Source organism: Sinohyriopsis cumingii, chromosome 15 (assembly GCF_028554795.1).
Source record: "Sinohyriopsis cumingii isolate HCF-2022 chromosome 15, ASM2855479v2, whole genome shotgun sequence".
Classification (NCBI taxonomy): Eukaryota; Metazoa; Mollusca; class Bivalvia; order Unionida; family Unionidae; genus Sinohyriopsis; species Sinohyriopsis cumingii.
This window is the reverse complement of record NC_142975.1, coordinates 69,851,808-69,864,797: the sequence shown is the minus strand read 5'-3', so window position 1 is coordinate 69,864,797 and position 12,990 is coordinate 69,851,808. Positions and strand designations below refer to the sequence as shown.

At 37.2% G+C, this 12,990-nt stretch overlaps 1 protein-coding gene across 2 annotated transcripts in view; it reads right to left on the bottom strand.

Annotated features, from left to right (window-relative positions):
- The window catches only part of LOC149782030 (ADP-ribosylation factor 1-like), a 43,838-nt gene extending 40,377 nt beyond the window's left edge, over positions 1 to 3,461 (bottom strand). Inside the window, exon 1 of one of the 2 annotated variants that reach the window (XM_089933435.1) lies at positions 3,146 to 3,461. In XM_089933435.1, coding sequence (XP_089789561.1) covers positions 3,146 to 3,203 — 58 coding nt within the window. In that variant the 5' untranslated portion in view covers positions 3,204 to 3,461. The remainder of the gene's footprint in view (positions 1 to 3,145) is intronic. The other variant, XM_089933434.1, reaches the window with a different exon arrangement.
- Positions 3,462 to 12,990: the final 9,529 nt, after the last annotated feature.

Here is a 12,990-nt window from a genome sequence, read left to right as displayed (position 1 = left end):
AGTTGATGTGGATATACTGCACTATGGCAGGGGATTTCACCTAATTTAAGTACCATTCTGTACATCTGCGTGCAAGAAAACTGTTTTACTTGTGCACCATATGTTCTCCGACCGACCAGAATCCATAAAATCTGTTTATCTAGGTAAAACAACCACTAAAACTGCCACGCACATATGTGGAAGTTGCATCGATTTTTTCCACACACTATATATCGTAGTCTTAAATAAAGAAAACAAGCTCCAAGTGAAATGGTTTAGAACGCAGACACGCCACTTACAAAGCATCACTAATTATAAACACACTAATCCGGAAAATAAAAGAATGAAAGAAGATATATATATATATATATATATATATATATATATATATATATATATATATATATATATATATATATATATATATCAAAGTCTCTAGAGGGAGGAGGGGTCCAGTTAAGGTCAAGTGGGGTTAGGCTACTGGTAGATGAATACGCTTGTTTCACACGGCATTAACCGTCAACGAAAGATTAAATTCTGCATGATTCATCAAAATTTACTTTCAGCTGTCTGAGCGGACAATCATCTGTTATCGACACATTTTTATACCTTCGCACAAGTGTGACACATACATACAGGCATGCACGCACGCACGCACGCACACACGCACGCACGCATTCATACATACATACATACATACATACATACATACATACATACATACATACATACTCTGTCTAAAGCAGTTTGAAATATCCTATCAGATCATCTACGTGCTTAGATAAATCTGGGTATGGAATTCATCTTTGCGTGTCAAGCAATGTTGATACAATCCCTGTTTCGAAATCAAAGCCAAACACAAGAAAAAAGTAGTGAAAATTGCAAACGTTATTAGAAAAATTTGAAGAGCTTTAGAAATGTCATAAATATTTCATATCTAATTGGTTTGGTTACGGGTGTTTATCACATGATACAGATTTTATCAGACTATACCGGTCTTATCACACTGTACAGATCTTATAACAGTCTACTTTTTTTCGCACTATACGGGTCTTTTCAGACTATACGGGTCTTTTCATGCTATATGCGGCTTTTTCACACCATACGGGCCATTTCACATTTTACGAGGGTTTATTTCTTCTTCACACTATACGGGTCTTTTCAGACTATACGGGTTGTATCGCACTATACGGGTCTTTTCAGACTATACGGGTTGTATCGCACTATACGGATCTTATCACGCAATGTTTTTTTTTCTTTTTTCTCCACAATATACGGGTCTGAATAGTCTCACAGAGAAATAGTGAGAAATGATAAGTTATATTTTACTTTTTGAAAGCTGCATCGTCTAAAGAAAACCGCAGAAGCATATGTAGCCTGTGGTCCTTTTTCTCCTTTATCTTGCAGGCCTACATCTTTACGTTTAAATCATGCACGCCAAGAAAGAATCTAAAAGTACTGTTAAAAACTGGTATTAATTTTCCAATGATAAAAATGTTGAGTTATCTTGATTATTTAGACTACATGTTCACGACAATGTTAGAAGTTCACATGCTGTGAAGTAATATTTGTTTTTCGTGATTATGTTCAACAGTAAGAAAATAAACCTTTCCTGGTCAAACACAGGAGAAACTTCTCAATAATTTAATTTATTAAAACTGCTGTTTATAATTTTAACGTGTAACCATTTCTTATCAGCTTTGTCTTTCAATTTTATTCCATGCGTCTGAGAATTCTACCGCAGAATTGTCGTGTACTGAATTAGAGAACCCAAACACTCCATACAACAAGCAAATAAATGGAATATGATTTATACGTTATGAACCTCGGCACAGAAAATTCAAGCTATATGACTTGGATCGATTGGAATTATCGACCTCTAAAAAGCATGAACTTCTACTGATAAACTGCGGTACAAGCGCTGCATGTTGACAGAATGTTTTTGTTGGTGCGATATGCAGTAACCAAGGATCGAACAGCGCTTGCTGTAGACCAAGATTTTTATTTCAACGTAATGAATTTTGTATTAGAGCTTTTCTTTATCACCCAATTTCAAGCGAAAGATTCGAACCATGATCACTACTGTATCAAATCTATTGTTCGAAACGAAGGCTGTTTGTGAGCTTGCTAAATTTTGTTAGAACAGTAAGACTGGCACGTTGATTTATTTGTGTTTAACGTCATGTCAATACATTAAAGGTTATATCGTGCTAGGCAATAGGAGTAAAGTGCCTTTCCCAGGGACACATCAAGGCAGCCAAACCAGCCTGATATGGGCAGGATTCGAATCCGTACCCTTTTAGTCGCAAGTCAGGCAGGCAAACCACTAATCTGTTGCGGTTCCTTGATGAAGTAAGAAATGTAAAAGCGTGGCACTCGTAACGAGTGGAATACAATACTAATTTATAACTTAATGATTATTTTGTTTTGGTACATCGATTCATGAAGAGAGAATAATTATTGCTAACATTTATTGTCATTTATTTAAAACCTTTAAATATATATATATATATATATATATATATATATATATATATATATATATATATATATATATATATATATATATATATATATATATATATATATTTGCCACATAAAGAGACCTATAATTGTGTACCCACAGCCCACTTCCGTGTATTCTGTGTAGCGACCCATAAGTTGAGGACCTATGTTCTATATAAGTGGTTCCCAACCTTTTGGAGTATGAGGACATCTTCTTAACTTCCAAACATTTTGCGGACTATTATGAACTCGGTAAACGCTGCAAGTGAATTCACATATCATTCATCATAACAACAAATTGATACATTCCGGAAAAAAGTAGCATATGTACGAGACATATTTAGTCAGTTTCTCGCGGACCCCTTAGAATAACCCTGTGGCCCAATCACCGGGGTCCTCGACCCACAGGTTGGGAGCCACTGTTCTTTGTCATAAGAAATCACGCTCTCCCCACCCACACCTCAACATATATTGACCTCTTATATATTTCATCCATTACGTATTGATTAGATCAGTAACATGTTACAGAGTTTGGTAGAAAACTCAAGTCAAGTCAAACTGTATTCTGTTCCGCCTGAAAAAGATTCACAATGTACTGTAAGACATGTTCTTTGTTCGTAATACCGATCAATACATATGTGCTATATGTGTATGTACCTACCCAGAAATACCACGCGGACGTCTCTATGTCTGAATATCTTGGTCCAAAATTGACCCATCTGGTCCGATCTTGGAGTTATTCACATGTTCGAATATGGCTGTATATTAGCACCAATCTTTACACATTGAAAAACCTTCAGCAACCGCTATGAATACATAAAACATGCCTTCAATACACTGAGCAATGACGCTAATTCTCCCACATGCTTGGCAGGTTATTTTAGATGCTTGTTCTTAGTCATCAGGTTGTGTGTAGTATGCTGACATACAGGTAGGCGAGGAGAAAAGGTTCAGGCTTCATTGGTAGCTAATAACCATGCTGGGGAAAAGTGCTTGTCTAATTAAGTGAAATGCTATCGATCCTCTTGTTACCAGATCCAGAGAGAGAGAGAGAGAGAGAGAGAGAGAGAGAGAGAATGGGCGCCCTAGGGGTTAGGGGCAGGGGAGGGCAAAGGGGTACTTGCTAATCGCCCCTCCCCGTATTTCACCTCTAAACGTGTTTTGGTTTAATCTGTAAAACTTAATAGCTGACCACTACATGTTTGCCCCTCTCCCCCAAGCCCCAGCTGAAAATAATTCTGCGAGAGAGAGAGAGAGAGAGACCTTGACCTTGTGGTTGGGTGGTCTTGGCGCTCACTATTTACTGAAAACATGTTTTATTTTTGTTTCTTCTAAATATAAAATCAAAGATAACATACAAATGTTTCCAAACGTTTGCACATACCTACCGCGTTTCTTTGGAAATAGTAACTTTTCTTTCTTCCAACAAAAATCGTGGTTACCTTAACAGGAAGCCAGTATGGTCTGCGAACTCGTTTCCCTGAAATAAGTGGGAGCTTTTCGCTCGATGTTTGGCGTATATACTGAGTAATCATTTTTGTCTCTTTGAAAACAATAATGATCCTTTGTTCCAGGAAAGCAAAAAGCCCTGTTACTTTATACACAATCCACCACCCACCACCCCGTCATCCCCCATGTGGTCTGAGAGAGACAGAGAGACAGACAGAGACAGATAGACAATATCATCTGACCAAACCTTCGTCGAATTTGCATGGGAAGATGCACGACAGGTTGATAAGTGGTGCCCGTCTATAAAGATTAAACTAGACAACTCATTTGAAGAGTTCAAGAATTCCATCCATAGTAATATTAAGACCTACCCTGATGAGAAAAAGGTGGAAACTTTGGAGGAGGCTGCGCGTACAACTGACTATTATTCTTTGACTCATAAAGTTTCTTTGTCAGTAAGTCATCCACTCAGCAGTCTATTGGTAAGAAGCCACTTCAGTCTCATACGAGCACTTCCAAATCTCATACTAACACAACTTCTAGAAATATAATTTGTATTTAATTCGTAATACTTTAATTTCTTTTTAAAATTTCTTTTTGTATTCAAGGGAAATAATTATTTGTTTAATTTGACAAAACTTGTTGGCTTTCACTCTTTGTAATTTAAGACCATATTGTCGTACTACCATAAATATACTAAATTACCGCTCCGGTGGCCTAAGTGGTTAGAACGTCCGCCTCGGATGCGGGAGGTCGTGGGTTCGAACACCGGTCGCGTCATACCAAAGACATAAAATGGTACTAGCAGCTGCCTCGCTTGGCTCTCATCACTGAGAGGTTAGTGTTAGGACTGGTCGGCCTGTTGTCAGGATAATGTCACTGGGTTTGACATGATGCTACATGTCTGCAGCATGATGCCCCAGTGCTAGACATCACTATAACTGCCACACTGTAGACATCGTAGCGATATGACCGGAAATTTGTTCAAGCTAAGTTAAAAATCAAAATAACACACCCCACCCCACCCTACCCCACACACTGAATGACTTAAGTAAGTGGTCAAGGCACACGTGATCTGCTGACAGTTTATGGAGAAAAATATATTGTTAAACATAAGTACACATAAGCATCTGTTTAACAAGGATTTTTACATTCTATACGCCGTTTCTCGTTCGTTGGTTTTGATATTTTGATCAACACTTGCAAATTAAAATATAAAACTAATGAAATAAAAACTTGTCACGTTTCTAGCACCATGATTCGATTATTTGTTAGGATAAATCAATTAAATACAGTGTGATAATCATTTGTGTGAGATTGCATCTAGTATATTGTCTTTAATATGGAAAGTCGCCATGAATAAACATTAGCATACATTCTATTACATTTGAGATAATTGTCATGACAAGCATATCACCTTTCATTTTTCTTTCCTTTCTCATTGTATTATTACGTCTTGTGTACAGCCTAACGAGAGAGACAATTCACGCCAGTAAAATGCCCAAATCTATACACTGGCATGTCGGACATAACGACAGAACTTCTTGTAACCAAGTCTGTCTTAGCAACTATTTGATTCATATTAAAAGTGTACAAATCTTTGACTTTTATGTGTGGCTAAATATATATCATTAATGCAGACCTTTGTTTGTACCTAACTAAGTATCATCAATACGGACCTTTGTTTGTATCTAAATACGTATCATTAATGTAGACCTTTATTTCTTCCTAAATAATTATCATCAATGTAGACCTCTATTAGTGCCTAAATAAGTATCAATAATGTAGACCTTTTCTTTGTGCCTAAATTAGTATCATCAATGTAGACCTCAGTTTATACCTAATTAATTAGCATCACTTTTGACCTTTTTTTGTGCCTAAGTATGTATCATCAATGTAGACCTCTATATGTGCCTAAATAAGTATTATCAATGTAGACCTTTATTTGTGCCAAAATAAGTATCATAAATGAAGACCTTCATTTGTGCCTAAATAAGTATCATAAATGTAGACCTTTATTTGTGCCTAAATAAGTATCATAAATGAAGACCTTCATTTGTGCCTAAATAAGTATCATAAATGTAGACCTTTATTTGTGCCTAAATAAGTATCATAAATGAAGACCTTTATTTGTGCCTAAATAAGTATCATAAATGTAGACCTTTATTTGTGCCTAAATAAGTATCATAAATGAAGACCTTTATTTGTGCCTAAATAAGTATCATAAATGTAGACCTTTATTTGTGCCTAAATAAGTATCATAAATGTAGACCTTTATTTGTGCCTAAATAAGTATCATAAATGAAGACCTTCATTTGTGCCAAAATAAGTATCATAAATGTAGACCTTTATTTGTGCCTAAATAAGTATCATCAATTTAGACCTTCATTTGTGAACCAATCACATTAATCCATATCTTTCGTAAAGCAATTTCCATTATTTATACAAAGTTAGACAAAAGTGCAAACGTTTCAGGCGGTATAATAGCATAATAGGAACAGCATGCATCATCGAAATCACCAGAGGATTAAGCTCAGACATACGTACAATGCAACACAGAATGGATAAAGTGTTACGTAAATAAGTGGTAAGGCTAAAGAAACAAAATGGGAACTAAAAGAACGCGCGACACTGGCAGAAGAACGAAGAACTTTTTTGTAAATAAACATATCCGCCTTTTGAAAAATAATTAATAAACACACGATTAATAAAATTGTGGAGCAATATTAGTCACTTAGTGAACATGAATTGCATTACTATACAGCGTAAACAGTATCAAAGAAAAGATGTTAAACCTGAATCCTGCTTGAACCAATGTCTGCCTATATGTATGTCACACTTTGGCTGTTCGTGTCTGTCTGTCTCTTATATATATATATATATATATATATATATATATATATATATATATATATATATATATATATATATATATATATATATATATATATATCAGACAGACAGACAGATAGAGATAGAGACAAAGAGACACAGAGAGTGTCACAGAGAGTCAGACAGAGAGTGAGAGTTTCCTTCTGCCCACTAAGTAATGTAATTATTCTCGTTTCCTACGTCAGTAACTAACCGGTCCCTTTCAGGATGAATGTATGATTTACGCTTCTGGCCGTGTCTGTGCAGAAAGAAAAAAATATGTATTATAAAAAAAATCCACATTAAATAAATGTTGTAAAAAAGCCAAGAACTGTTTAGAACCTTATATTACCAACTCATTCGCTATTTTACAGCACTGTTTCCAGGTTTTATTTACTTGACGGCTTTAGCTGTTACAGTAATCAAATAAGACTTCAGGCCTCAAGTGTATATTCAACATAAGTGACGATTTGTTCATGTAAATGATACTTTGTTCACCAGGTATCTAACAGTGAAGATATGTGTCGATTTGTTTTTGTATATGGTACTACACCTGACATCAAACTGTGTACTTAAGTGTCGATGACTTCATGTATAGGGTACTACACCCGGAATCAAATTGTATATACGATGATAGTCTGTTGTAAGATTAGCTTTATAAACTAGTAAAAGTAATTTGAGAACCTCCTCGGTGGACATTGTTTGAAACTTACTAATCTTCAAGCAACGTGCTATTGATATCAAACCTGCTTCTAACAATACTCAGGAAATAATGTTTATGTTGACCTATGCCTCAGAGGCGTGTGTGTGTGTGATATATATATATATATATATATATATATATATATATATATATATATATATATATATATATATATATATAGAGAGAGAGAGAGAGAGAGAGAGAGAGAGAGAGAGAGAGAGAGAGTAAGATTTTTAACGTAGCTTTAACAATTTTTCAGTCATATCGCTACGATGTCTGCAGCGTGGCAGTATATAGTGATGTCTAGCACTGGGGCATCATGCCGCAGACACGTAGCATGATGTCCCACCCAGTGACATTATCCTGACACCAGGCCGACCAGTCCTAACACTAACCTCTTAACGCTGAATGCCAAGCGAGGCAGCTGTTAGTACCATTTTTGTAAGTCTTTGGTATGACTCGGCTGGGGTTCAAACCCACGACCTTCCGCTTTTGAGGCGGGCACTCTGATCACTAGGCCACCAGAGCGGAGAGAGAGATCGAGATCTGGATTTTTAACGTAGCTTTAAAAAATGTTCGGGCATATCGCTACGATGTCTGCAGTGAGGCAGTTTATATTGATATCTAGCATTGGGGAATCATGCCGCAGACATTTAGCATCATGTCCCACCCAGTCACATTATCCTGACACCAGGCTGACCAGTCCTAACACTAATGCTGAGCGCCAAGCAACGTAGCTGTTAGCACCATTTTTATAAGTCTTTGGTATGACTCGGCCGTGGATCGAACTGGCGACGCCCGCATCCTAGGCGGACGCTCTAATCACTAGGCCACCGGAGCGGTGCCTCCACAAAAATGGATATGGATATGCTGCGAGAGTACTGTTATGCTTAAATTGTCGTTATTTGTGTTTAGGTATAATTATCAAACTACACTATTTCACGGACGTGATAATTAATATCATAATTTGCAGTTTGACTGCATTAACTTGGCTTGTAGTTTTTCTTTTTCTTAGCTGTAGTTTAAATAGATAACTAATTGTAGCATGTTTGAAGTTTGAAAATGATAATAATATACTAACAAAAACACGAAATCTGACATACGAAGTCTTTAAGCAAAAAAAATTACTTTTTTAATTTGATTTTTAACGCTCTCTTCAAACCACTCCGGTGACATAAGTGGTCAGAGCGTCCGCCTCGGATGCAGGAGGTCGCGGGTTCGAGCCATACAAAAGAATTATAAAAATAGTACTAGCAGCTGCCTCGCTTGGCGCTCGTCATTAAGAGGTTAGTGTTAGGACTGGTCGACCTGGTGTCAGGATAATGTGACTGGGTGGAACATGATGCTACGTATCTGCCTCATTATGCCCCAGTGCTAGACATCACTATAAACTGCCACACTGCAGACATCGTAGCGATGTGATTGGCAAATTGTTAAAGCTACGTTAAAATCGCAAATCACACACACACACACACGCGCGCGCGCGCGCGCGCGTTATGTTCAATTTGTTTGAAATCGTACTTCATACGCATGCATTGTGAATGAGAGTGATTCACATGTATCTATTCTGCATGATTCTCCGTTTCGCTGTGTTGTCCATCGGCCACAAATATTTTCTTTTGTACAAAAAGAATTTGTTTAAACACTTCCTTCTATTAGAAGATTTAACGTGTTTTGTAGCAAAGTGTAGATCTCCTTTTGAAGTCTTGGCTTCTTTGGTGCATTTGGTGCAAAGGTGATGGCTTCCTCTTTAAATTTTTACTTGTTAGGTAGTAAATGTATTCATCCTCTTGAAGTTTTGACTTGTTTGGTGGAAAGTGACGGCCTCCTTTTGAAGTCTTGACTTGTTTGGTGTAACGTGAAGGCCGCCTCTTTAAATGTTTACTTGTTATGTAGTAAATGAAGGCTTCCTCATGAGGTTTTGACATTTCTGGTAAAGTGTATGCCTCCTCTTGAAGTTTGACTTGTTTGATAATCAAGTGTAGACCTCCTCAGTAGTAATTTCATTGTCTCTGCTTTTACAGGACTTTCCACTACAAAATATTTCAAAGTAACAGGCACTGTTGTGTACGAATTGATTTTATATTTTGTCTTTCCTTCAATGCGCGTGCGTGCGTGCGCGCGCGCGCGTGTGTGTGTGTGTGTGTGTGTGTGATATGGATTTTTAACGTAGATTTTTGTAAACAAAATTATGTCGTATTGCTACGATGTCTGCATTGTGGCAACGTAAAGTGATGTCTAGCACTAGATCAATGGGGCATCATGCCGCAGACATGTGGCGTCATTTCTCACCCAAGCGACAGAGAAATCTATCTGTTTTGCTAACCTTACTTTTCCTATCTCAGTCTGGTTGTCTCAGACCTGTCGTCTCAGTCATCGTGTCCACGCGTTAGGAACCAATTTTAAAAAGAAACCCTTAATGTCTTATGCAGTGCCTCATGGAGTTCTTATAAAATCCAACAACAGCAACAGGTATATAACAAAAAGAAATTTACTCACAAAACATATTAAGGTCTCTCCAACTTTGATAATACCATACGGAACATTTTGAGAGTGACTCACACAAAACACATACATACGTCGAGTTATTTGACAGAGTTCCAGACACAAAGGCAATACACATCACTGACCACACAAAACCAAACTCTCTCAAGTGCTACTGTAAAGCCGTCAAAAAACAGAATATGTTATGTTAAGCTGATTTCTTCTAACTCTGTCGAATACCCACAATCCACTCCAGTTGAATTGAATATAATAATACGATTGCAAACAAAAACTCCTACACTAACCAACCTGAGTATTCCATTCATCAGTCCACCTGAAATTCCACAAAAAGAGTTCCATGTTGTGTATCATTGCACTAGTGATAGCAACACTTGCCATATTTCCTGGACAGAAAATATACATTTGCAAGAAAGTCATGAATTAGAAATTTCGTGATGTCGCCAGACACTTCGTTAGAACTGTATCCTGTAGGCATATTCACATTGTATGCCTGCTGCACAGTATCGTACTGCTGCCTACCATAGAACGTTCTCGTAATTAGGACTGATGAAGGTTAAAACTTAACCAATAAAAGATTAATTATTTATTGGCATCCATCGATTAAACGTGATAATACAATAATAATATCAAATAAATGTATGTGTCTATTTTCTGATGCGTAGAACTTGGGTGCTCAAGGTCGACAGGTCACCCCCTTTGCCCTCATTAACATATTCGTCTTAATGCTAGTATTTGGAAAAACAAAAGCATGTGGCTCGAGACGCTCATTGCGCAATACTTTCACCACATAAGAATTATACCAGTAGTTAAGTGGGCCACATTAGGGACAATGGGACTTAGCATTAAAAACACCCCTGGGCCACTTTAGGGACAATGGAAATTTAACATGGAGAAAAACGCTGGGCCACTTTAGGGACAATGGGAATTTAACATAGAGTTTGGGTCTGTCTAGGGACAAGGGAAATTAACATGGGAATAGAGTTTGGGTTTGTCTAGGGACAAGGGGAATTGAATATGGGATTTTTTTTTTTTTTTAAAGTTTTTTTAAATTTAAATTTAAATTTAGAAAAGGGGTAGGCAATGGAAAGGCTATCTCTTTTCGAGAAATATGGCTGGCCTTGAAAAGGGCCTTTGGGTTTTTTCTTCTTCTTCTTCTTTTAACTTCTTAACTTTTTCCACCATCCTCTTATTTTGTCCATCATTCCTTTCTTCTTTTTCTTTTCTGTTTCTGGTATCCAGTCCGGGTGACCCATGGCTCGGAACTTGGCCTGTATTTTCATCCAGTTGTTATTCAGTTGGTCGAATTCTAATTTCTTCTTCTTATTCTGTTCTTCCTTTTTTTCTTTAGTCCACCTTTCCTTTATGTTTTCTACTTCTTGGGTCATCACTTGTTTCATTATTTCTTCTCCTTTTTTCAACCTGTTCAGTCCCCTCTTCATATATGACAACTCCGTCCAATACACTATATGTTCTAGGAAGCACCGGACTTGGATGACATAATCCAGTGCTTCCTTCAAACTCCCCACTCTTACATAAGGTGGGTCAATAAATCCTCTTGATTTGTTGACTTCATCTTCTATCATTCCTTCTATTATATGTCTGGCGGCCTTTATACGTTCGACTTGACTGGTTACCAAGTGTTCTTTATCTTCATACTCCCATTCCTTTTGTATCCTTTCTATAGCATATTCTGCATCTATTATCCAGAAATAGATATGCCTCAATTGATTAAATAAATCAGTCACTTGCGTCATCTTGTCTAGATTATTCTTTGTAGAATGGTTTGAACGACGAATACTGTGGGTTCTTATACGAAAAGCGCGGACGTGAAGGAAAACATCCCCCTACTTTTTCATTTCATATAATAAAACCCAAACTATACTCTCCACATACGCTAAGAAACAATAAACAAATCCATAATCTACTATCCACACAATCGTACGTGAGCGGGTACAAACACAAACACACAAACACAAACACACAAACACATACGCTAAGAAACAATAAACAAATCCATAATCTACTATCCACACAATCGTACGTGAGCGGGTACAAACACAAACACACAAACACATACCCTCACACTATCTTAAAAAGAGTTAGTGTTTATATTCACACTACTCTACCTACACATTGGCAAATTGATGGTTATTTCTTTTCTAGAGTATTGGGTAGCCCTGAAAAGGGCTGTTTTTTTTTGTTTTTTTTTGGAACTTCATGGACACCTGGTTAATGGTGGCACCTTCCAGGCCTGGCGCCACATACACATCTTATCCCCCAGTTACTTTTTACTTTTTTGGGGGAGAGAGCAGAGGCAGGATATGTCGCTTCAGAATCCCAATTTTCGCTCTCTGGGATTCTGAAATTTATTATTCTTCTCTTCTTTTTCCTTCTCCTCCTCCTCTTCTTTGTTTCTTCTCTCCTCCTCTTTGTATCTTCTTTCCTCTTCTTCTTCTTCTTTATATCTTCTTTCCTCCTCTTCTTTTTTTCTTCTTTCCTCCTCCTCTCTTATCCTTCCCTCCTCCACAATGGCTTCCGCGGCCAGTTCATTCAACAGGCGCCTGGCATATTCCAGATGCACATGAAGTTCCAACAGTTTAGACAGTCTCGTGTTCATTTTTGGTGTTGATCAATCAACAAGGGTAGCTAGACTGCCCAGCGAGTTTCAATTTATAGTGAAAGCGCGGACGTGAAGGAAAACATCCCCCTAAAAAAACATAAAATTGATGTTACCTACATCATGACCAAAAACAACAACGCGCGGACCTAAAAGAAACACTCACTCACTTTTTTATGCTACCCATCACTATTTTAAAATTTTTTATAAATCACTTCAATAGACTATCCACATACGCAAAGCAATCCAATCTAACTCCAAATATACACCTCAAACACCAAAAAAACATGATTTTAATCTACTATTCATACCAACTTACTTAAGCACTTACTAACACACAAACACATACCCTCACATTTTT